Below are 25,756 nucleotides of genomic sequence, written 5' to 3'. Positions count from 1 at the left end.
GGCGATGTGAAGTGAGTTATCTGGACTGAGGCCAGTATCTGACGGAGGCCTGCGCTCACGACAGGTCAAAACTGAGCCTGATCTTTGACCTGCGACCTCACTCAGAGAAGCCGCCCGTGGTTGGCCCGACTGAAATTGGGAGCTCGCCGCGTGTGGGAGGGGCAAATCGCAGGGGAAGATCCCGCGGCCCTCCGCACTCCCGCTGGCCGAGGGGCCCGGAGGGAACGTTGGCGAGCGGCCCCGGGACTGAGGTGACTTCCGCGCGGCGCTAACGCCGATCCCGCCAGGTTCTCCGGCCCACCCACGGACCCCTGCCTACTCACGCACGCAGACGCCCCGGCTCTCGTAGTATCCGTGGCAACAGTGCGCCCGTTTGCGGTACTCCGTCTCCACCCCCAGCCGGTACGCCACACGGTAGCTGATTCTGCAACAGAAAGACAGAGCGAGGTGGCCCGGTGAACAGCGGCTCCCGAAGTGGGGAAGGAAGAGAGAAAGGAAGAAAGAGAGAGAGAGAGAGAGAGAGAGAAAGAGAGGAAGAGAGAGAGAAAGGAAGAGAGGAAAACAGAGAGAGAAAGAAAAAAGAAGGAAAGAGAGAGCGAATGATAGAGAGAGAGAGAAAGAATGAGAGAGAGAAAGAGAGAAAGGAAGAGAGGAAGACAAAGAGGGAAAGAATAAAGAAAGAAAGAGAGAAAGAGATAGAGAGAGAGAGAAAGAGAGGAAGAAAGAAAGGAAGGAAGGAAGTAAAGACAGAGAGAGAGCAAAGAAAGAAAGACTTGCATTTCTCTAGCGCCTTTCACGACCACCGGACGTCCCAAAGTGCTTTACAGCCAATGAAGTACTTTTTGAAGTGTGGTCACTGTTGTAATGTGGGAAACGCGGCCACTATTGGAAGAAGAGCAGGGGGGAGTTCTCCCCGGTGTCCTGGGGCCAATATTTATCCCTCAACCAACATCACTAAAAACAGATGATCCGGTCATTATCACATTGCTGTGTTTGTGGGATCTTGCTGTGCACAAATTGGCTGCTGCGTTTCCCACATTACAACAGTGACCACACTTCAAAAAGTACTTCATTGGCTGTGAAGCACTTTGGGATGTCCCGAGGTGGGGAAAGGCGCTGGAGAAAAACGCAAGCCTTTACTTGACCACTAGCTGAAGCCTTTGCTGCTAGGCCGCAGACAGGCCGGCTGGCTGCTCCGGCTGCGATGTGCTCACCTGTGCCTGGTGCATCGGAAGTGGTTCCTGGGGTCGTCGCAGGACTCCTCGTGGGGTTCATCGTGTGGCGTGGTGTAGGCCTCCTGTTTGGTGACTGAATAGCTGAGAGCAAGGGGGGGGGAGAAAAACCTTCATTACACGCCAATTCCCAGTCACAAGGCCTCTTCGCCAACTAGCGCGGTTGCCATGACAACCCTCTAGGCTTGGCCTGGTGTCTCTGAACAGCCGGGAGACCAATCGTAAGGGGGCATTAAAAGAATTATTTTCTTTCAACACTTTCGCTTTTTAAATGTTGGTGTTGGGGAAAGAAATGGCGGTTTGACCGACAATTGCGAATCGTCCAATCGGATAACAAAGAGTCTTTTTGCTTTCCGATTGGCCGTGGGAAAGTGGGGCTCCGCGAGGACGGGTATATCGGGCGACCAATGGCGGGAGATTGGGGGGGCGGAGCTCCGTAAAGGATGGACGTGTTGGGTGGCCAATGGCGGGAGAGTGGGGGCGGAGCTCCGTGAGGATGGACGGGTCGGGCAGCCAATGGCGGGAGAGTGGGGGGGGGCGGAGCTCCGTGAGGATGGACATGTTGGGCAGCCAATGGCGGGAGAGTGGGGGGTCGGAGCTCTGTAAATGATGGACGGTTCGGGTGGCCAATGGCGGGAGTGTGGGGGGGGGTGGAGCTCCGTGAGGATGGACGGTTCGGGTGGCCAATGGCGGGAGTGTGGGGGGGGGCGAAGCTCCGTGAGGATGGACGGGTCGGGCAGCCAATGGCGGGAGTGTGGGGGCGGGGCCGGGGCTGGTTGGAGGCAGGAGGTCATGTGATGAAACCGCCAGGAATACGGCCAACCCGAGCTGGCAGCACACACCTCAAGGGCGTGCGGGGCAGTGCACACTATGGCACAGCAGTGGCTCATGGGGCTAGCACCAGGAGGAGTTCCCAATCTCGGATTCCCAGCTCACCAGGTTTGCCCCGGAATCTCCAGGAATTGAAGATTAATCTCCCGGACACTCTTATACTCCAGTTCCTTCTTACAAAGGATCAGAGTAAGGAAGTCTTACTGCAATTATATAGGGCCCTGGTGAGACCACACCTGGAGTATTGTGTACAGTTTTGGTCTCCTTACCTAAGGAAGGATATACTTGCCATAGAGGGAGTGCAACGAAGGTTCACCAGATTGATTCCTGGGATGAGAGGGCTGTCCTATGAGGAGAGATTGTGTAGAATGGGCTGATACTCTCGGGAGTTTAGAAGAATGAGAGGTGATCTCATTGAAACAGACAAGATTCTGAGGGGGATTGACAGGGTAGATGCTGAGAGGTTGTTTCCCCCTGGCTGGAGAGTCTAGAACCAGGGGTCACAGTCTCAGGATAAGGGGTCGGCCATTTAGGACTGAGATGAGGAGGAATTTCTTCACTCCGAGGGCGGTGAATCTTTGGAATTCTCTGCCCCAGAGGGCTGTGGAGGCTCAGTCGTTGAGTATATTCAAGACAGATCGATAGATTTTTGGACTCTAGGGGAATCAAGGGATATGGGGATGAGGTCAAGATCAGATCAGCCATGATCGTATTGAATGGCCGAATGGCCTACACCTGCTCCTAATTCTTATGTCCTTGGAGTACTTTATTAGTTATTATAAATATATTGGAGAAGGGGGAAGAAAGGCTGTTTGGCACACTCAAGAATCGTCCAATCAGGTACCGACGAGTCTGTTCACTTTCCTATTGGCCTGAGAAGGCGGGGCTCCCCGAGGATGGACAGGTTGGGCAGCCAATGGAGGGAGAGTGGGAGCGGGACAGTTGGAGGCATGAGGTCACTGATCTTGTACTGTTCCCTGCACAACATCTTGTCTTGTCTTGGTACAGCGCCTTTAATATAGGAAGAAACCGTTCTGAGGTGTAATCAAACAAAATTTGACACCGAGCCACATAAGGAGATATTAGGACAGGTGACCAAAAGCTTGGTCAAAGAGGTCGGTTTTAAGGAGCGTCTTAAAGGAGGAGAGAGAGGCGGAGAGGTTTAGGGAGGGAATTCCAGAGCTCGGGGCCCAGGCGGCTGAAGGCACGGCCGCCGATGGTGGAGCGATGGAAATCGGGGGATGCTCAAGAGGCCAGAATTGGAGGAGCGCCGAGATCTCGGAGAGTTGTAGGGCCTGGAGGAGGTTACAGAGATAGGGAGGTGCGAGGAGACCATGGAGGGATTTGAACACAAGAAGCTATTTTTAAAATGGTGGTTGGAAACCTTAATATTAAATGATCGACTTCCTTTCAGCTGATCAGAATCCTACGTTGTGTGGGTAGAAAATGGATGAGGGCGAGGCTACCTCAACAGTACCACAACACGCTGCTTAAAAACATGGCCGGGGATCAGTGCAGAGGCTCAAAGACCATCCACTCGCCCTCCCCTCCCCCTCCTCTCCCCTCATCACCCCCCGCCCACCCCCTCCCCGTCCCCTCATCCTTCCATCTCCCCACTCCCCCCTCCCCACCCCCTCACCCCTCCCCTCCCCCTCCACTCACCCCTCCCCACATCACCCCGCCGCCCACCCCCTCCCCATTCCTACTCCCCCTCCCCATCCCCTCCCTCATCACCACCCCTCCCCACCCCCTCCCCATCCCCACTCCCCCTCCCCACCCCCTCCCCCTCCCCTCCTCCCCACCCCCTCCCCATCCCCACTCCCCCTTCCCACCCCCTCCCCACCCCCTCCCCATCCCCATCCCCCTCCCCACCCCCTCCCCACCCCCTCCCCCTCCCCACTCCCCCTCCCCACCCCCTCCCCATCCCCACTCCCCCTCCCCACCCCCTCCCCTCCTCCCCACCCCCTCCCCTCATCACCCCCCCTCCCCACCCCTCCCCATCCCCACTCCCCCTCCCCACCCCCTCACCTCATCATCTCCCTCCCCACCCCCTCCCCATCCCCACTCCCCCTCCCCACCCACTCACCTCATCATCTCCCTCCCCACCCCCTCCCCATCCCCATCCCCTCACCCATCCCCTCCCCAATTCCCTCCCCCTCCCCTCGCCCACCCCCTCACCCCTCCCCTCACCCCTCCCCTCACCCCTCCACTCACCCATCCCTCACCCATTTCCTCGCCCCTCCCCTCACCCCTCTCCTCACCCATCCATTCCCCCATCCCCTCACCCCTCCCCTCCCCCTATCATCCCCTCCCCATCCCCTCACCCCTCCCCTCCCCCTCCCCATCCCCTCCCCATCCCCTCACCCATTCCCTCACCCTTCCCCTCCACCTCCTCATCCCCTCCTCATCCCCTCACCCCTCCCCAGCCCCCCTCCCCTCCCTATCCCCTCCCCCTCCCCTCCCCTCCCCTCACCCATTCTCTCCCCATCCCCTCCAGGTTTGCACCACAGCAGAGTTTCCCCTTTCAACCCTCTGTGACCTCTTACCTCTCCCAGCGGCTGCACACGTTGGGGTCATTGGGGTTCAAAGGCCAGGCCAGGTGGAGCGAGCTGGTCAACAGGAAGATCTCAGGAAAGATCTGGGAGAGCCTCATCCTGAACTGAAACGGAAAAGAAAGGAGAGGGTTGAAACGACCAATCACAGCGCCGGGAACAGCATCTCCCGGGAAACCAATACAGTCCTGTAGGATTCCAACAATTTGTGTGTATGTGCTTGTAATTTTTTTGATTTATTTACTCTCAGGATGCGGGTGTCGCTGGCAAAGCCGGCATTTATTGCCCGTCCCTAGTTGCCCCTTGAGAAGGTGGTGGTGAGCCGCCTTCTTGAACCGCTGCAGTCCGTGTGGTGAAGGTGCTCCCACAGTGCTGTTAGGGAGGGAGTTCCCGGATTTTGACCCAGCGACGATGAAGGAACGGCCGATATATTTCCAAGTCAGGATGGTGTGTGACTCGGAGGGGAACTTGGAGGTGGTGGTGGTCCCATGCGCCTGCTGCCCTTGTCCTTCTAGGTGGTAGTGAGGAGGGCACTGCAGGGCTGACTGGGCTGGGTGAGCCTTTGTCGTGTCCGGTGCCTGGGTCGATGCCGGGTGGTCCGTCTGGTTTTATTTTACACCTTTTCATAGCAGTTTGGTACATCTGAGTGGCTCGCTAGGCCATTTCAGAGGGCAGTTAAGAGTCAACCACATTTCTGTGGGTGTGTGTGTGTGTGTGTGTGTGTATGTGAATGTGTACATGTGTGTGCATACACCACGCGTACACATGTAGATACTGGCTGAGAGCAACATCAAGCGCACCTGTGATGCCTCTGCAGTTGACCAGCCCACTGGCCGCCATTGTCTATATGGAGTATAAAAGTAGGGAAGTCCTGCTACAACTGTACAGGGTATTGGTGAGACCGCACCTGGAGTACTGCGTACAGTTTTAGTCTCCTTATTTAAGGAAGGATATACTTGCATTGGAGGCAGTTCAGAGACGGTTCACGAGGTTGATTCCAGAGATGAAGGGTTGACTTATGAAGAAAGGTTGAGCAGGTTGGGCCTATACTCATTGGAGTTTAGAAGAATGAGAGGGGATCTTATTGAAACATATAAGATTCCGAGGGGGATCGACAGGGTAGATGTAGAGAGGATGTTTCCCCTCGTGGGGGAATCACAGAACCCCCACAGTGCAGATAGAGGCCATTTCGGCCCATCGAGCCTGCACCGACACATATCCCACCCGATCCCTGTAACCCCTACACCAACACATATCCCACCCGATCCCCGTAACCCCTACACCAACACATTGATGCGCCTCAATAACGTCAAGGCTCAAAGTTAACTGGATAAAACTAGGCTTTTATTAGCAAAGAAAGATGCCTGTGTCTTCACCTAGCGTTCTGCTGCAAGACAAGCCTGGGCTTGTCTTAAGTAGGGCCAGGTATGGGCGGAGCCGACACACCCAATGGGGAGAAAGGGGGCGGTGCCCTATATACAATACAAGGTAAAAACACAGGAGCAGGCAATACAATATATGTAGTTAAATACAGAGTCTGATGAATGACATATTTCATCACACGCATATCCCACCCTATCCCCGTAACCCCACGTATTTAATCCCCCTAACACTAAGGGTCAATTTATCATAGCCAATCAACCTAACCTGCACATCTTTGGACTAGAACTCGGGGGCACAGTTTCAGAATAAGGGGGCACCCATTTAAATCGGAGATGAGGAGGAATGTCTTCTCTCAGAGGGTCGTGAATCTGTGGAATTCTCTTCCCCAGAGAGCTGTGGAGGCGGAGTCAGTGAATATATTCAAGGTGGAGATTGACAGATTTTTGAGCTACAGGGGAGTCGAGGGTTACGGGGAGCGGGCAGGGAAGTGGAGTTGAGGCCAAGATCGGATCAGCCGTGATCTTATTGAATGGCGGAGCAGGCTCGAGGGGCCGAATGGCCGACTCCTGCTCCTATTTCTTATGTTCTTATGTCTCGGGTCGCACGGGAAGAGTGGCATTTTTTGCCCGTGGTACTGGAGGGCAGGTGATCAGTAGCAGTCAGCGCCCTCAGAGGAGGGACAGTAGAACCATAGAAACATAGAAGATCGGAGCAGGAGTAGGCCATTCGGCCCCTCGAGCCTGCTCCGCCATTCAATGCGATCATGGCTGATCATCCAAATTCAGTACCCTGTCCCTGCCTTCTCCCCATATCCCTTGATCCCCTTAGCCTTAAGAAATATATCTAACTCCTTCTTGAATATATTTAATGAATTGGCCTCTACTGCCTTCTGTGGTAGAGAATTCCACAGGTTCACCACTCTCTGGGTGAAGAAATTCCTCCTCATCTCTGTCCTAAATGGCTTACCCCTTATCCTTAGACTGTGAGTCCCAGGCTGCCATCTCCACCCCACCCCCCACACCCTGCCATGGAAGGAGTTCAGCGAAGATTCAGCACGGTGGCATAATGGTTAGCACTGTTGCCTCACAGCGCCAGGGACCCGGATTCAAATCCGGCCTCGGGTGACTGTCTGTGTGGAGTTTGTACATTCTCCCCGTGTTTGCGTGGGTTTTCTCCGGGTGCTCCGGTTTCCTCCCACAGTCCAAAGATGTGCGGGTTAGGTTGATTGGCCATGATAAAAATTGGCCCTTAGTGTTAGGGGGGATTAAATATGTGGGGTTACGGGGTTACAGGGATAGGGCTTGGGTGGGATGGCTGTCGGTGTAGGGACCGGGTGCTAGGGTTTGGATGATCAGCCATGATCTCATTGAATGGCGGAGCAGGCTCAAAGGGCCGAATGGCCTACTCCTGCTCCTAGTTTCTATGTTTCTATGACCCCTGGTTCTGGACTCCCCGACCATCGGGAACATCCTTCCTGCATCTAGTCTGTCTAGTCCTTTCAGAATTTTATAGGTTTCGATGAGATCCCCTTTCATTCTTCTAAACTCCAGCGAATATAAGCCCAATCGACCCAATCTCTCCTCATACGTCATTCCTGCCATCCCAGGTATCAGCCTGGTGAATCTTCGCTGCACTCCTTCCATGGCAGGGTGTGGGGGGGTGGGGTGGAGATGGCAGCCTGGGACTCACAGGCCTGATCCCTGACCCAGAAGCCCCCGGGGTCGTAGGTCAGATCCCAGCGCGGCCAAGTCGTTAAGTTGATTCACCGGCTGGAGAGAGATGACCGACGATATCGCCGGGGAAAGACCCAACAGCTTGGCACACTTCAGCGACTCCGACGCACCCCCGGCGAGATGGGCAGCCCGTTGTCACCTTCTCGGGGAGCGGGCAATAAAAGCCCCTCTGCCACTGTCGCCCCCCCCACCACTCCGAGATCAAACTAAAAGAAGGCCGGGGTCTCACAGACAACAAGACTGCCATCAAAAACATAGAAACATAGAAGATAGGAGCAGGAGTAGGCCATTCGGCCCTTCGAGCCTGCGCCGCCATTTAATGAGATCATGGCTGATCATCCAAATTCAGTACCCTGTCCCTGCCTTCTCCCCATACCCCTTGATCCCTTTAGCCTCAAGAAATATATCCAACTCCTTCTTGAATATATTTAATGAACTAGCCTCCACCGCCCTCTGTGGCAGAGAATTCCACAGGTTCACCACTCTCTGGGTGAAGAAATTCCTCCTCATTTCAGTCCTAAATGGCTTACCCCTTATCCTTAGACTGTGACCCCTGGTTCTGGACTCCCCCGCCATCGGGAACATCCTTCCTGCATCTAGTCTGTCCAGACCTGACAGAATTTTATAGGTTTCGATAAGATCCCCTCTCAATCTTCTAAACTCCAGTGAGTATAAGCCCAATCGACACAATCTCTCCTCATACGCCATTCCTGCCATCCCAGGTATCAGCCTGGTGAATCTTCGCTGCACTCCCTCCATGGCAAGAACGTCCTTCCTCAGGTAAGGTGACCAAAACTGCACACAATACTCAAGATGCGGTCTCACCAAGGCCCTGTACAACTGTAGCAAGACATCCTTGTTCCTGTACTCGAACCCTCTCGCTACGAAGGCCAACATACCATTTGCCTTCTTAACCGCCTGCTGCACCTGCATGCTTACCTTCAGCGACTGGTGCACAAGGACACCCAGGTCTCTTTGCACTTCCCCTTCTCCCAATCTATTGCCATTCAAATAATAATCTGCCTTCCTGTTTTTGCCACCAAAGTGGATAACCTCACATTTATCCACATTATAGTGCATTTGCCATGTTTCTGCCCAATCACCCAACCTGTCCAAATCGTACTGGAGTTTCCCGACATCCTCCTCACAGCTTACCCTCCCACCCAGCTTTGTGTCGTCTGCAAATTTGGAGATATTACATCCAATTCCCTCGTCCAGATCATTAATATATATTGTGAACAGCTGGGGTCCAAGGACCGATCCTTGCGGTACCCCACTAGTCACTGCCTGCCACTCGGAAAACGACCCGTTTATTCCAACTCTCTGCCTTCTGTCCGCCAACCAGTTCTCTATCCAAGTCAATACCTTGCCCCCAATCCCATGTGCCTTAATTTTGCACGCTAATCTCTTGTGTGGGACCTTATCGAAAGCCTTCTGAAAGTCCAAATACACCACATCCACTGGTTCTCCCTTATCTATTTTAGGAAAAGGCCCAGGAGGGGTGTGGACATTCGAGACATCTGGATTCACCCGTTGACAACAACAACATTTATATAGTGCCTTTAACATCACAAAACAAGGGGGTAGAAGTTATGCTGCAGCTGTACAAAGCCCTGGTTAGACCACACCTGGAGCACTGGGAGCAGTTCTGGGCACCACACCGTAGGGAGGATAGATTGGCCCTGGAGGGAGTGCAGCGCAGGTTTACCAGAATGATACCCGGACTCCAAGGGTTAAGTTACGAGGAGAGATTACACAAACTAGGGTTGTATTCCCCGGAATTTAGAAGGTTAAGGGGTGATCTGATCGAAGTTTTCAAGATATTAAGGGGAACAGATAGGGTAGAGAGAGAGAAACTATTTCCGCTGGTTGGGGAGTCTAGGACTAGGGGGCAGAGTCTAAAAATTAGAGCCAGACCTTTCAGGAGTGAAGTTAGGAAACACTTCTACACACAAAGGGTGGTAGAAGTTTGGAACTCTCTTCCGTAAACAGCAATTCATACTAGATCAATTGTTAATCTTAAATCGGAGATTGATAGCTTTCTGTTAACCAAATGTATTAAGGGAGATGGGCCAAAGGCGGGTAGATGGAGTTGGGTCGCAGATCAGCCATGATCTCATTGAATGGTGGAGCAGGCTCGAGGGGCTGAATGGCCTCCTCCTGCTCCTAAAACGTCCCAAGGTGCTTCACAGGAGTGTTAACAAAATTTGACACCGAGCCACAGGAGGAGATATTAGGACAGGTGACCAAAACCTTGGTGAAAGAGGTCGGTTTTAAGGAGCGTCTTAAAGGAGAGAGAGGCGGAGAGGTTTAGGGAGGGAATTCCAGAGCTCGGGGCCCCAGGCGGCTGAAGGCACGGCCGCCAATGGTGGAGCGATGGAAATCGGGGGGATGCGCGAGAGGCCAGAATTGGAGGAGCGCAGAGATCGCGGGGGGTTTGTGGGGGCTGGAGGAGGTTACAGAGATAGGGAGAGGGTGAGGAGGGATTTGAACAGGAGGATGAGAATTTTAAAATCGCGGTGTTACCGGACCGGGAGCCAGTGTAGGTCAGCGAGCACGGGGCAGGGGGGTTGACTCACCTATCGCTGCGGTCTTTCCAGCTCGCTGTCCCACGACAAGTGTCCCCGATGTTGCAGCTGTTCAGTCTCTGCCCGCTCGGGGAACTGCGAGAGAAAAGCAAAAGCGAGGGGATCCGAATGAAAACAGGATGCTCACAGGCCCGTCTCTACTGCAGCCAGTTCCCGTGGAGAAGGAAAAAAAAACCCACCCCTGGCTTCAGTGCACAGATAAGATAGGATGTTTCCCTTGTTGTGTGACTCAGAACTTCAGGAAAGCAAAGTACCAACATTACAACCTCCGCCCCCGCCCCCCCTCCCCTCTGAACTCTCCACTTCTTCGATTCTGACCTCTTCTCCCTCCCCCCCACTCCCTGCCCACTCGACCACTGGCCTTCAGCCGCCTGGGCCCTAAGCTCTGGAATTCCCTCCCTAAACCTCTCCGCCTCTCCCTCTCCTCCTTTAAGTCGCTCCTTAAAACCGACCTCTTTGACCCAGCTTTTGGTCGCCTGTCCTTAATATCTCCTCATGTGGCTCGGTGTCAAATTTTGTCTGATTTACGTTCCTGTGAAAGCGCCTTGGGACTTTAGTTCTATGTTAAAGGCGCTATATTAATGCAAGGAGTTCTATTACATATTGTTGGACCTCCTCCAGTCCCTGCAACCCTCCGAGATCTCTGCACTCCCCCGATTCTGGCCTCGACTGCCAGTGTCAGCTGTGGCTCAGTGGGTCGCACACTCGCCTCTGAGTCAAAAGGTTGTGGGTTCGAGTCCCACTCCAGGGACTCGAGCACATAAAGCTAGGCTGACACCCCAGGGCAGTACTGAGGGAGCGCCGCACTGTCGGAGGGGCAGTACTGAGGGAGTGTCGGCCCCTCCAACAGTGCGGCGCTCCCTCAGTACTGCCCCTCCGACAGTGCGGCGCTCCCTCAGTACCGCTCCTCCGACAGTGCGCGCTCCCTCAGTACTGCCCCTCCGACAGTGCGGCGCTCCCTCAGTACTGCCCCTCCGACAGTGCGGCGCTCCCTCAGTACCGCCCCTCCGACACTGCGGCACTCCCTCAGTACTGCACTGGGAGTATCGGCCTGGATTATGGGCTCAAGTCTCGTGGAGTGGGGATTGAACCCACGACATTCTGACTCAGAGGCGAGAGAGAGAGAGCGCTACCCACTGAGCCACGGCTGGCACCAGAATTGACCGTTCCAAACTTCCAGGCCCACAAACGTTAAACAGGACAAAGTGCGAGATACAAGCCTCCATGGCCCTGAGTAGCTCCAAATTCTCGGGTTGCCAACTCTGATTGGACGTATTCTTGGAGATTTCATCACATGACCTCCCACCACCAACTGCCCCGCCCCCACTCACTCGCCATTGGTCACACAACCCGTCCATCCTCACACAGCCCCGCCCCCTCTCTCCTGGCATTGGAAACATACGAGCAGGAGTAGGCCATTCGGCCCCTCGAGCCTGCTCCGCCATTTAATGAGATCATGGCTGATCATCCAAATTCAGTACCCTGTCCCTGCCTTCTCCCCATATCCCTTGATCCCTTTAGCCTTAAGAAATATATCCAACTCCTTCTTGAATATATTTAATGAATTGGCCTCAACTGCCTTCTGTGGTAGAGAATTCCACAGGTTCACCACTCTCTGGGTGAAGAAATTCCTCCTCATCTCTGTCCTAAATGGCTTACCCCTTATCCTTAGACTGTGACCCCTGGTTCTTGTGGTGTATGTAACCTGTTCCACCTTAAGAGAACTACCTTAAGAGATATACTACTTTCTCTTGGCTGCTGTATACTGTAATACCGGTGGTGACCACACCAGTATATAAACGTTGTGTAGGGATTTGCTGGGCAGTTCAGCCCTGACCTCTGAATAGTAAAGACCTGTTAAAAGTTATTCTTGTGGTCTGTGTCCAGTGATTTATAATAAGCATAACTGGGACACACAGACTTAACAGTGGCGACGAGTCCGATCTTACCCTGCGGCAGTTTTACATCCAAGGCAGCTTCGTCCTCAGGACGGGCGTCGAGAAGAGGCATCCGCCCTCATCATCCTGCTGAGCACCATCGCATGGGAGGCATCGAGAGCCCGGTTAAAAAGAAAAATTCTGACCACGAAGCCCTCCATCAGCGACAGGCAGTGATCATCCCTTCTACCACGGTGGTGGGTAAGCCGATCAGCGACACGAGCAGAAAGTCGGCCGCGTTGACTGTGGAGTGGGGGAGGGAAAACGGAGGGAAAAGGGCGGAGAACTCGACCACGGCCGGTGAAAAGGGCCGGGCTGCAATCGAGGCCGAGAGGCACAACGACTGGGGCAGCTTAAGGCACGAGAGCCGCAGAGAACTCAAACGCAGCCGGTGTAAAGGACCAGGCTGCATGCGGGGCTGAGAGGCGCAACGGCAGGGGAAGCGTGAATGCCCACGGGAACCGCGGGGGAGTAAAAGCAGCGTCGGGGAATTGAGGACCGCTGGGGAGGCGAGAACGGCAGCAGCAAGGCAATCGCCATTGCAGCCAGCGGGGGAAGAAGGCAAACGCGGGAATCCACCATTGTAGTCGGCGGGGGAAGAAGACGAGCGCGGGAAAGACCGCCAAGCATGGGAAGCCGCCATTTTAGTAGGCAGGGGAAGAAGACAAGCGCGGGAAGCCGCCATTTTGAGAAAAAGAAAAATTTTAAAACTTGCAAGGATGCCTAAACATGGGAACATTAATACCTTTGATAGCGATATCGAAGATTGGACCACGTATGTAGAACGCATGGAAGTTTATTGTAAAGCAAATAAGGTACCAGATGATGAGAAAGCACCAACCTTATTAAGCTCAATGGGTGCGAAGACATACGGGCTATTGAAGCACCTTCTATCACCAGATAAACCAGCGGATCAGACTTTCGCGAATATTGTTACTGTCCTGAAAAATCATTTAAACCCCACGCCGCTGATGATAGCGGAACGATTTAAATTTTACAGAAGAACGCAGCTGAAAGACGAAAGCAACGCTGAATTTTTAATTGAACTGCATAAGCTATCAAAGTACTGTCAGTTTGGAACAGGACTAGCAGATGCGCTGAGAGATAAATTTGTGTGTGGATTGTTAAAAGAAGGAACACAAAAGTGACTGCTTGAGGAGAATGATCTTACGCTTGATAAAGCTGTCACTATTGCAGCATCGCACGAAGCCGCAGCGAGAGGCACTGCGGAAATGTAGCTACGGTCACCGGAACTCAGCACCAATCAAATGGTCTTGGGTACAGTAAAATGTTATCGTTGTGGAAAGACAACGCACGATCAGAACCAGTGCTGGTTCAAAAATCAGGAATGCAGAAAATGTGGCAGGCTTGGTCACATAGCTAAAGTATGCCGGTCAGGAAAGAAGACCAGCAACAAAAAGTCACCGCAGGAAAAGTACAGAAAGGTATACAAGGTGACAGAGAACAGTTCGAATGAACAGAAGTCAAATTCAGACTCCAGCAGTAATGAACTGGGTAGTCTAAGAGTACACAATGTTGGTAATGAAGCAGACCTCCAAACAATCTGGGTCACACTTCAGATAGCAGGAGTCCAAGTGAAGATGGAATTGGACACTGGATCGGCATTGACGGTCATGAATAAGCAAGATTACAAAAGGTTATTCCCACATATTCCCCTACGGGATACGGAGATTGTATTGAAAACATACACGGGGCAAAGAGTATACCCCATCGGGAAGATAGAGGTAAAGGTGGTCCACAAGGGCAAAGAAAGCCGAGGAATGGACTTATATGTGCTACCTGAGGGAGGTCCACCACTACTGGGACGGGAGTGGATTAGGAAAATAAATATGGACTGGCATTCCTTAAAAGCACTAACGGTAGATTCCGGTAAAAAAGATGTCAAACCTAAACGATTGTCCAGAATATTGGACGATGCTAAAGAGGTGTTCCAACAGGGACTGGGAACACTGAGAGGAATTACGGCAAACATCAAGGTTGAAGAACATGCAAACCCGAAATTTTTCAAAGCCAGACCGGTACCTTATGCGCTACGACCTGCTGTGGAAGCTGAGCTGGAAGGGCTAGAACGTTCAGGAGTACTGTCTAAGGTAGACTGGAGTGAGTGGGCCACGCCCATTGTTCCCGTCATGAAGCGTTCATCGAGCAACAAGCCGGGGGAACCGGGGAAGGTTCGCATCTGTGGAGATTTCAAGATCACTGTTAATCCGTTGCTTCACACGGTGCAGTATCCGCTTCCGCGGATTGAGGATATCTTCGCTTCGTTGTCTGGCGGGAAACACTTCACCAAGATAGACCTGGCGCAGGCATACTTACAGATGGAAGTTGAGGAAGAGTCACGCCAGTATCTCACAATCAACACACATAGAGGCTTGTACCGGTATAATAGACTGGTTTTTGGAGTGGCATCGGCTCCAGCAATTTGGCAGAGGGCCATGGAGCAGGTATTACAGGGAATTCCAGGCACACAATGTTACCTGGACGATATTCTGATTACAGGAGATGATGACGAGGAACACCTTGCAAATTTGGAACTGGTGCTCACCAGATTGAAAGAATATGGACTTCGAGTTAATCGCCAGAAATGTGAGTTCTTTCAGAAGCGGATCTCATACTGTGGTCATGTCATTGACCAGGAGGGGCTTCATAAGTCTCCTGACAAGATCGAAGCTGTTGTGAAGGCTCCCGCTCCGGATAATGTATCCCAGTTGAGGTCGTTCCTAGGGTTGATTAACTATTACCATAAGTTTCTGCCAAATTTATCCACGGTGCTGCACCCGCTGAATGCTCTTTTGCAGAAGGGAGTACCATGGAAGTGGAGCGAGGACTGTAAGAGGGCTTTTCGCAAAAGCAAGGCATTGATCACCTCAGAGGAAGTGTTGGCTCACTTCAACCCAACGCTGCCTATTCGTTTGGCTTGTGATGCTTCTCCATATGGTATTGGGGCAGTACTCTCACACAAGTTGCCAAATGGCCTGGAGAGGCCAGTTGCGTTCGTATCCAGATCATTGACCTCCGCTGAGCGCAACTATGCTCAGATAGATAGGGAGGCTCTCAGCCTTGTGTGGGGAGTAAAGAAGTTTAATCATTACCTGCAGGGCCAAAAGTTTACGCTTCTGACAGACCACCAGCCGTTGGTATCCATTTTTAACCCTAAGAAGGGTGTTTCGGTGATGACAGCACAGAGACTCCAGAGATGGTCCCTTTTCCTAGGGGCACATCAATATCAGATCGAATTCAAAGGTACAAAGCAGCATGGTAATGCTGATGGGCTGTCGCGCCTGCCACTACCTACAGAGGAGGAGGCACTGACGGTTGACCCTGTTGAGTTATTTCACTCGACCATCATCGAATGTTTACCAGTCACCAATGCAAGTATTGAAAGAGAAACCAGGAACGACCCGACACTGTCCCGGGTCTACGAAGTGACAGTGAAGGGATGGCCAGCACATGGTGATCCACTGTTACCAGCACTCTCAGCAAGACGAGAACAGCTGTCCGTCTGTCAAGGAACATTGATGTATGGAACAAGGGTGATTATTCCTCCTAAGTTAAGAGAGAGAGTTCTAAAGGAACTGCATGAAGGTCATCTGGGGGGAGTCAAGATGAAAAGCCTTGCTAGGGCTTATGTGTGGTGGCCGGGTATCGACCAACAGATAGAGGATCTGACGAAAAGCTGCTCAGGGTGCCAAAAAGTGCAAAATGCACCTCCGATTGCACCGCTGCATCCATGGGAATGGCCTTCAACCCCATGGCAACGTGTACATATTGACTTTGCTGGTCCATTCATGGACTCCATGTTTTTAATTGCGGTGGACGCACATTCTAAATGGCCAGAAGTGATTAAGATGACTACCACTACCTCGGAAAAGACGATCGCGGTGCTAAGAACGATATTTGCAAGAAATGGATTGCCAGAACAAATATGTTCAGACAACGGACCGCAGTTCGTGTCAGAAGAATTCCAGAAATTCATGAAGAAGAATGGGGTGAAACATTATACCTCTGCCCCATATCATCCGGCTACAAACGGGTTGGCCGAGAGATTTGTACAAACATTCAAAAAAGCAATAAAGGCCATGAGCGAAGATCAGATTCCACTACAACACAAGGTGGACAAATTCCTACTCGCATATCGAAACGCCACTCATGCAGTGACAAACCAAAGTCCTGCCATGATGTTCTATAACAGAAGGTTGCGGTCCAGGTTGGACTTGTTAAAACCAAATGTGCGGAGGGAAGTTGAAAACAAACAGTTCCAGCATATAAATAACAAGACCACTCGGAGTTTCGAAATAGGACAACCAGTGTTAGCCCGGGACTATAAAAACGAGAAATGGCAATCTGGAACAATTCGGGCCAGACAAGGACCCCTGATGTACACGGTAGATATTGGTGAAAATGTAATACGGCGTCATGCTGACCAACTGGTAGAATCGAGAACAAGGGTCGAACCCAGGGTTACGGCAGAGACAACCGTGGAAGAAGTTAGTGAACCTGAAGCATCTACCTCAGAAGTGAATGTACCTGAGGATGATGTCCAATCCATAAGAGATCAACTAGATGAGTCACCCCAGCAACGAGAATCAGAGACCCCTGAAAGGCGTTATCCAACTCGAATCAGGAGGCCTCCTCAGAGACTGAATCTTTGAACTGTTTTGCATGAAGTTGTATATATATATATCTATATGTTATTATGTTATGTTAAATGGGGATATAACTGTTAAGCTAAAAAGGGAGGATTGTGGTGTATGTAACCTGTTCCACCTTAAGAGAACTACCTTAAGAGATGTACTACTTTCTCTTGGCTGCTGTATACTGTAATACCGGTGGTGACCACACCGGTATATAAACGTTGTGTAGGGATTTGCTGGGCAGTTCAGCCCTGACCTCCGAATAGTAAAGACCTGTTAAAAGTTATTCTTGTGGTCTGTGTCCAGTGATTTATAATAAGCATAACTGGGACACACAGACTTAACAGTTCTGGACTCCCCGACCATCAGGAACATCCTTCCTGCATCTAGTCTGTCTAGTCCTGTTAGAATTTTATAAGTTTCAATGAGATCCCCTCTCATTCTTCTAAACTCCAGCGAGTATAAGCCCAATCGACCCAATCTCTCCTCAGACGTCATTCCTGCCATCCCAGGTATCAGTCTGGTGAATCTTCGCTGCACTCCCTCCATGGCAAGAACATCCTTCCTCAGATAAGGCGACCAAAACTGCACACAATACTCAAGGTGTGGTCTCACCAAGGCCCTGTACAACTGCAGCAAGACATCCTTGTTCCTGTACTCAAACCCTCTTGCTACGAAGGCCAACATACCATTTGCCTTCCTAACTGCCTGCTGCACCTGCATGCCTACCTTCAGCGACTGGTGCACAAGGACACCCAGGTCTCGTTGCACTTCCCCTTCTCCCAATCTGTTGCCGTTCAGATAATAATCTGCCTTCCTGTTTTTGCCACCAAAGTGGATAACCTCGCATTTATCCACATTATACTGCATCTGCCCAATCACCCAACCTGTCCAAATCATACTGGAGTTTTTCGGCATCCTCCTCACAGCACACACGCCCACCCAGCTTTGTGTCGTCTGCAAACTTGGAGATATTACATCTAGTTCCCTCGTCTAGATCATTAATATATATTGTGAATAGCTGGGGTCCTAGCACCGATCCCTGCGGTACCCCACTAGTCACTGCCTGCCACTCGGAAAAAGAGCCGTTTATTCCAACTATTTGCTTCCTGTCTGCCAACCAGTTCTTTATCCAAGTCAGTACCTTGCCCCCAATCCCATGTGCTTTAACTTTACACGCTAATCTCTTATGCAGGACCTTATCGAAGGCCTTCTGAAAGTCCAAATACATCACATCCACTGGTTCTCCCTTATCTATTCTACCAGTTATATCCTCAAAAAATTCCAGTAGATTAGTCACCCGACTTGTCCATCCTGACAGAGCCCAGCCCCCACTCTCCTGGCATTGGTCGCCCAACCTGTCCATCCTCACAGAGCCCCCCCCCCACTCGCCTGCCATTGGTCACACAACACGTCCATCCACACAGAGCCCCGCCCCACTCTCTCGTCATTGGTCACCCAACATGTCAATCCACACAGAGCCCCCCCACTCTCCTGGCATTGGTCGCCCAACCTGTCCATCCTCACAGAGCCCCCCCCCCCCCACTCGCCTGCCATTGGTCACACAACACGTCCATCCACACAGAGCCCCGCCCCACTCTCTCGTCATTGGTCACCCAACATGTCAATCCACACAGAGCCCCCCCACTCTCCTGCCATTGGTCGCCCGACCTGTCCATCCACACGGAGCCCGCCCCCCCCCCACCCTCCCACCATTGGTCGTTCGACCTGTCCATCCTGACAGAGCCCGCCCCCCCACTCTCCCGCCATTGGTCGCTTGACACTTCCATCCTCGGGGAGCCCCGCCCCACTCTCCCTCATTGGTCGTGCTGCACATCCAAAATCTTGACGCCTCATCTCCCCACAACCAATCGGAAAGCGACCAGAATCCTCGTTACCTGACTGGGTGATTCTTGACTGAAAATCCAACAGCACTTTTTTCCCAACCATCGCCCATATTTTTACAACCAACCAACAAAAGTGTTCCGAGAAAATGGCTTTTTAACGCCTCCTATGATTTTTCTCCCGTAGCAGCGTCCAGGAGATTAATCTTCAATTGCTGGAGGCTCCAGGGCAGCCCTGGAGGGCTGGTGACCCCCTATAGGCTGAGGATCTGATTGCCAGGCCTCAGGGTTCACATGGTTACGGTGGTGAAGTGGTTCCGTTACTGGACCACATATCCGCGGCATAACAAAGACCGCCTACTTCCACCTCCGTAACATCGCCCATCTCCGCCCCTGCCTCAGCTCATCCGCTGCTGAAACCCTCGTCCATGCCTTTGTTACCTCTAGGGTTGACAATTCCAACACATTCCTGGCCGGCCTCCCACATTCCTCCCTACGTAAACTTCAGCTCATCCCAAACTCAGCTGCCCCGTGTCCTAACTCGCACCGAGTCCCGTTCGCCCATCACCCCCTGTGCTCGCTGACCTACATTGGCTCCCAGTTAAGCAACGCCTCGATTTCAAAATTCTCATCCTTCTGTGCAAATCCCTCCACGGCCTGCTCGCCCCCTCCCTATCTCTGTAACCTCCTCCAGCCCTACAACCCTCCGAGATCTCTGCGCTCCTCCAATTCTGGCCTCTTGAGCATCCCCAGATTTCCATCGCTCCACCGTTGGCGGCCGTGCCTTCAGCCGCCTGGGGCCCCGAGCTCTGGAATTCCCTCCCTAAACCTCTCCGCCTCTCTCTCTCCCCCTTTAAGACCCTCCTTAAAACCGACCTCTTTGACCAAGCTTTTGTTCACCTGTCCTAATACAGGTAGACTATCCTTTATCCGAAAACCTCGGGACCAGCCGAGTTTCGGATAAAGGAGAATTTCGGATTTCGGAAGGTGGGTCGGCAGGGGTCCGCAGGGGGGGGGTCGTGCGCACGACTTACGCTGACGCTCAGCGTAAGTCAGTCGGGGTCGGCGGGGGTCGGGGCCGGCGGGGTCCACGGGGGGGTCGGCGGTTGTCGGGGCTGGCGGGGTCGGCGGTTGTCGGGGCCGGCGGGGTCCGCGGGGGGGATCGGCGGTTGTCGGGGCCGGCGGGGTCCGCGGGGGGGTCGGCGGTTGTCGGGGCTGGCGGGGTCCGCGGGGGGGTCGGCGGTTGTCGGGGCTGGCGGGGCCGGCGGTTGTCGGGGCCGGTGGGGTCCACGGGGGGGTCGGCGGTTGTCGGGGCTGGCGGGGTCGGCGGTTGTCGGGGCTGGCGGGGTCGGCGGTTGTCGGGGCTGGCGGGGTCGGCGGTTGTCGGGGCTGGCGGGGTCGGCGGTTGTCGGGGCTGGCGGGGTCCGCGGGGGGGTCGGCGGTTGTCGGGGCTGTCGGGGCCGGCGGTTGTCGGGGCCGGCGGGGTGGTCGGCGGGGGGTCGTGCGCACGACTTACCCTTTATCCGAACTTCCGAAACCGGAACCCTCTGAAAACCGAAGGTTTTTTCGTTCGTATGCACGACTTACGCTGAACGAAAAAACCTTCGGTTTTTAGAGGGTTTCGGTTTTCGGAAGTCCGGATAAAAGGTAGTCTACCTGTATCTCCTTATGCAGCTCGGTGTCAAATTTAACGTCTTATAATACTCCTGTGAAGCTCCCTGGGATGTTTTACTATGTTAAAGACGCTATATAAATACACGTTGTTGCTGTTGGACTAGTAATCCGGGAGAACGGGAGTTCCAATCCCGCCACGGCAGTTTGACAATTTTAATTCAGTTTTAAAAATTCGGGAAATAGAAATCTGGTCTCAGTAAAAGTGAGCGTGAGGCTGTCGGACTGTCGTCTAAACCCGACTGGTTCACTCATGTCCCTCTAGGGTAGGAAACATGCCGTCCTTCCCCGGTCTGGGCCTAGGGGTGACTCCAGACCCACACCCAACGTGGTTGACATAACTGCCCTCTGACCTGGGCCTAGTTGTATCGAAGCGCTCCCCAGCGGTTCAAGAAGGCCCACCACCGCCTTCCCAAGGGGCAACTGTGAGAGGGGCAATCAATGCCGGCCTTGGCAGCCATGCCCACATCCTGGGAATTAATTTTTAAGCACGTTTGGTCGAGGGGTCATAGTTCAGATACTAAGGTGACAACCTGGGGAGCTTTTCAATTAATTACCCAGGTGTCATTGTACATGTACAGCATACACAGCGGGTAAAAGGGAACGATTCACTCCCGTCTGGGACTGTACGGCTCGTGTGTGTCTCAGTGTCAGCTTCTGTACATATACAGCACACACAGCGGGTAAAAGGGAACGATTCACTCCCGTCTGGTACTGTACAGCCCGTGTGTGTCTCAGTGTCAGCGCCTGTACATGTACAGTACACACAGTGGGTAAAAGGGAACGATTCACTCCCGTCTGGGACTGTACGGATCGTGTGCGTCTCAGTGTCAGCTCCTGTACATGTACAGTACACACAGTGGGTAAAAGGGAACGATTCACTCTCGTCTGGGACTGTACGGATCATGTGTGTCGCAGTGTCAGCTCCTGTGCATGTACAGCACACACAGCGGGTAAAAGGGAACGATTCACTCCCATCTGGGACTGTACAGCCTGTGTGTGTCTCAGTGTCAGCTCCTGTACATGTACAGCACACAGCGGGTAGAAGGCAACGATTCACTCCCATCTGGTACTGCACGGCCTGTGTGTGTCTCAGTGTCAGCTCCTGTACATGTACAGCACACACAGCGGGTAAAAGGCAACGATTCACCCCCGTCTGGCACTGTATGGCCCGTGTGTGTGTTTCAGTGCGTTGGTGGGTCTGGAGCCAGTCCTGTATCGGTTAAATATTCCTTCCTGTTTAGACGGGGAATGCCAGCACCAAATCCTGCTGGGAGATGACCTCATTCCAAATTATTCTTGAAAGGAATCTCCAGAGGAATGAAGAATTTCCGCTGTCGGGGCCGTGACTCGAAACTGTCCTGAACAGCGTTTCGCAGTGATGTCACACTCCATGTCGTGTAAATGCTTCCCTCTCAGGATTAGCCTAAATCTCAACCCCTCCCTCCTTCCTCCTTCGATTAGCAGCGGCTTAGCAAAGGGATTTAAGGGTCAGGGAATCGAGGCGGGCTGATGGAGTTGAGATACAGATCTGCCGTGATCTCACTGAATGGCGGAACAGGCTCGAGGGGCCGAATGGCCTCCTCCTGCTCCTCTGTTAATGAGTGGTGCGTCAGCATAACTTCCTCCCCCCGGCCTCATTAACCGGGGAATATTGTGCATCTTCAAGGCACTCCCTTGGGCGGACAGTCATCAGACTTTCATCCTCCGAGTGTCCAGGTTTGAAGGGATCGCCCCCCCCCCCTCCAGTCTGTTTAAGCATTAAACCCCAGGCCCCCATCTACCCTCTCAGGTGGGCAGAATCATCGGATGGTTACAGCACAGAAGGAGGCCCTTCGGCCCGTCGAGCCCGTGCCGGCTCCCTGCAAGAGCGCTTCAGCTAGTCCCACTCCCCCGTCTTTTCCCCGTAGCCCTGCAAATTCTTTTCCTTCAGGTACTTATCCAATTCCCTTTTGAAAGCCGCGATTGAGTCTGCCTCCACCACCCTTTCAGGCAGCGCATTCCAGATCCTAACCACTCGCTGCCTAAAAAAGTTTTTCCTCCTGTCGCCTTTGGTTCTTTTGCCAATCACCTTAAATCTGTGTCCTCTGGTTCTCGACCCTTCCGCCAATGGGAACAGTTTCTCTCTCTATCTACTCTGTCTAGACGCCCTAATGATTTTAAACACCTCGATCAAATCTCCTCTCGAAAGATCCCGCGGCCACTATTGGAAGAAGAGCAGGGGGGGGGGGAGTTCTCCCCGGTGTCCTGGGGCCAATATTTATCCCTAAACCAACATCACTAAAAAAACAGATGATCTGGTCATTTATCACATTGCTGTTTGTGGGAGCTTGCTGTGCGCAAATTGGCTGCCGCGTTTCCTACATTTCAACTGACGTAAGAAAACTACTAGGCACTCGGTCTAAGCGTTAAACAAAGCTTTAATCAACTGTTTTACAACATGGAGGTCTAGTTGCGTCCTTCACTAGTTCCTGTAAAAGAATGTCCTGCTCAAGCTGGGCCCGTGCCCGAGTATTTATACTCTCCCTGGACAGCGCCACCCGCAGGCCACTCAGTATTATTTCATAAGTCTTTCTTTCACGAATGACTGATTCATGTCAACAACAGTGACCACACTTCAAAAAGTACTTCATTGGCTGTGAAGCGCTTTGGGATGTCCTGAGGTGGTGAAAGACGCTGTATTTAAAATTTTGCATCTAGTGTGACGTCTGTCACATTCCAGAGGACACATGCCACCCCCGCGCTCCCCCCCGCCACCGTCCTCCGCCCCATGCTCGCCCCTCTACCATGCCACCATCCCCACCAGATCCGACAGGGGTGGGGAGGGGGGGGCTGCCATCTTTATTCTTCGCCCCTCTGCTCTCCAATTATTCTTCATCGCCTGCTGGCTCGCGCTGGGCAACTGTCCCACGGGCTTCCCCCACCCACCCCCCACCCCAGCCCCTGCTTTACCCCCATTCTTCTGTTGGTGGGAGTCGAAGCTATTCGACTGCCGGGGGCATCGCAGCAGAGTCCGATCTTGTCCTCGCCCCAGCCCCGTCCAGCAGAGGTCCCCGGGAGGCAGCATGAAGGAGCATCGACCCTGGGCCGATTTCTCCTCTCTGGCCCACTGTCGCACCCGGTTAACAATGTTGTCTTTTAATCCACCCGTCCGCAGACTCCTGGCCTTCCAGATTGATAGTATGTAGAATTTACGGCCCAGAAACAGGCCATTGGGCCCATCTGCTCCATGCTGGTGTTTATGCTCCACACCAGCCTCCTCCCACCCCTCTTCATTTCACCCCATCACCCTATCGTTCTATTCCTTTCTCCCTCATGTGTTTATCCAGCTTCCCCTTAAATGCATCTATACTATTCGCCTCAACCACTCCCTGTGGTAGCGAGTTCCACATTCTCACCACTCTCTGGGGAAAGAAGTTTCTCCTGAATTCCCGATTGGATTTATTAGTGACTCTCTTATATTGACGGCCCCTAGTTCTGGTCTCCCGCACAAGTTGAAACATCTTCTCTGCGTCTACCCTATCGAACCCCCTTCATAATCTTAAAGGCCTCGATCAGGTCACCCCTCAGCCTTCTCTTTTCTAGTGAAAAACTAGTTCAGCCTTTCCTGATAGTTATAACCTCTCAGTTCTGGTATCATCCTTGTAAACCTTCTCTGCACCCTCTCCACTGCCACAAGACGACCAGAGTTGTACGCAGTAACTCCAAGTGCGGCCTGACCAAGGTTTGATACAAGTTCAGCACAACTTCCCTGATTTTCTCAATTCTATCTCGCTAGAAATGATCCCCCAGCGCTCGGCCTTGCCTTTGTCTCATTAAAAACTGCAGCGCACGCTGTAGCCCGGCTCAGGGGGATCTGAGGCCCGGTACAGGGGCCTACATCCTCGGCTATTTATATCCTCCTGTTTCCTGTGACCTGCGACCTGCGCCGGGTCACTGAACCGTGCATGACTGCAATCGAGCAGGCGCGTTGGGAGGGGAAGGCGCCAGGCACAGGAGGCGAGCAATCAACGGCCTGTCCAAAGTTACTCACCGTCATTACCACAGGGGGGACGTGTCTGGAGGCCGTGCTTGGCAACCCTGCCCGCTTCTGTCCTTCCCTCCGCCATTTCACTATTTTTCTCTTCTGGCCAAGGTTGCGACTCTCTCTCTCTCTCTCTCTCGCTCTCTTTTATCTCTGTTACAAAATAAAATATCTTCCTTCTGTCCTTCTCGGGTGCCTGGCCTAAGGCCTGAGGCCTTCAGGATGGACTGACAGCTCAGCTCGTCTTGGCCAGGAACAAAATGGCGGAGCATCCCATAACACCTTTTGACGTAAGAAAACTACTGCATTTAGGATTAGGGTTAGGGTTAGGTTTAGGGTTAGGGTTAGGGTTAGGGATAGGGTCAACCAATCCGTGTTGGCGTTTAGGGTTAGGGTTAGGGTTAGGATTAGGGTTATGGTTAGGATTAGGGTTAGGTTTATGGTTCGGGTTAGGGTTAGGGTTCGGATTAGGGTTAGGTTTAGGGTTAGGGTTAGGGTTAGGGTTAGGGATAGGGTCAACCAATCCGTGTTGGCGTTTAGGGTTAGGGTTAGGTTTAGGGCTCGGGTTAGGGTTAGGGTTAGGGTTCGGGTTAGGGTCAACCAATCCGTGTTGGCGTTTAATCGCTGACGTAAGAAAACTACCAAGCACTTTTGGTCTAAGCGTTAAACAAAGCTTTAATCAACTGTTTTACAACATGGAGGTCTAGTTGTGTCCTTCACTAGTTCCTGTTAAAGAATGTCCTGAGCAACCTGGGCCCGTGCCCGAGTATTTATACTCTCCCTGGACAGCGCCACCAGCAGGTCGTCCAGTATTATTTCATAAGTCATTTCAACATGAATGACAAGATTCATGCCACCTTTGTTGCCCAAGGAACGCCCAGCCCACCCCCTTCTCTGTAGGCTGTGTTTTTGCTCCCTCTTCTGACGTGGGTACGGGTCTGCTTGGGCTGCAGGATGACCTGCGACCCACCCAAACCCCGCCTTGATGCCTGTTTCTAATTCTGTTAGATCCGTGTGTTAATGGAGACACGGAATGCAGGAGTTGATTTAACAAGTGTTTACTGAACAAAGTCTGGAGGTGAACTAACAACACAAGACGCTACACAGGCTGATATACCCGAGTGGTCACTACTGGTACTACAGTATACAGGGGCTTCAAAAACATCGTTCCTCTTAAAGGTACATACACTACAAATTCAACAACAACAACTTGCATTTATCGAGCGCCTTTAACGTACTAAAACATCCCAGGGTACTTCCCTCGTCCATCCACACCTTTATTACCTCTAGACTTGACTATTCCAAC

The 25,756-nt window shown here is 52.6% G+C and overlaps 1 protein-coding gene across 1 annotated transcript in view; it reads right to left on the bottom strand.

Moving 5' to 3' along the window:
• The window catches only part of LOC147086598 (uncharacterized), a 214,576-nt gene that overhangs the window by 112,749 nt on the left and 76,071 nt on the right, over positions 1 to 25,756 (bottom strand). Inside the window, 4 exon segments of the mRNA XM_085978281.1 lie at positions 324 to 424; positions 1,215 to 1,316; positions 4,610 to 4,722; positions 10,311 to 10,394. Of these exon segments, the coding sequence (XP_085834407.1) occupies positions 324 to 424; positions 1,215 to 1,316; positions 4,610 to 4,716 (310 nt within the window). The 5' untranslated portion in view covers positions 4,717 to 4,722; positions 10,311 to 10,394.

The sequence above is a fragment of the Somniosus microcephalus genome, unplaced genomic scaffold, assembly GCF_052327205.1.
Source record: "Somniosus microcephalus isolate GS21.2 unplaced genomic scaffold, FLI_Smic_1.0 unresolved_chr7, whole genome shotgun sequence".
Taxonomy (NCBI): domain Eukaryota; kingdom Metazoa; phylum Chordata; class Chondrichthyes; order Squaliformes; family Somniosidae; genus Somniosus; species Somniosus microcephalus.
The sequence above is the reverse complement of the archived record's forward strand: the minus strand, read 5'-3'. Positions and strand labels throughout refer to the sequence as shown.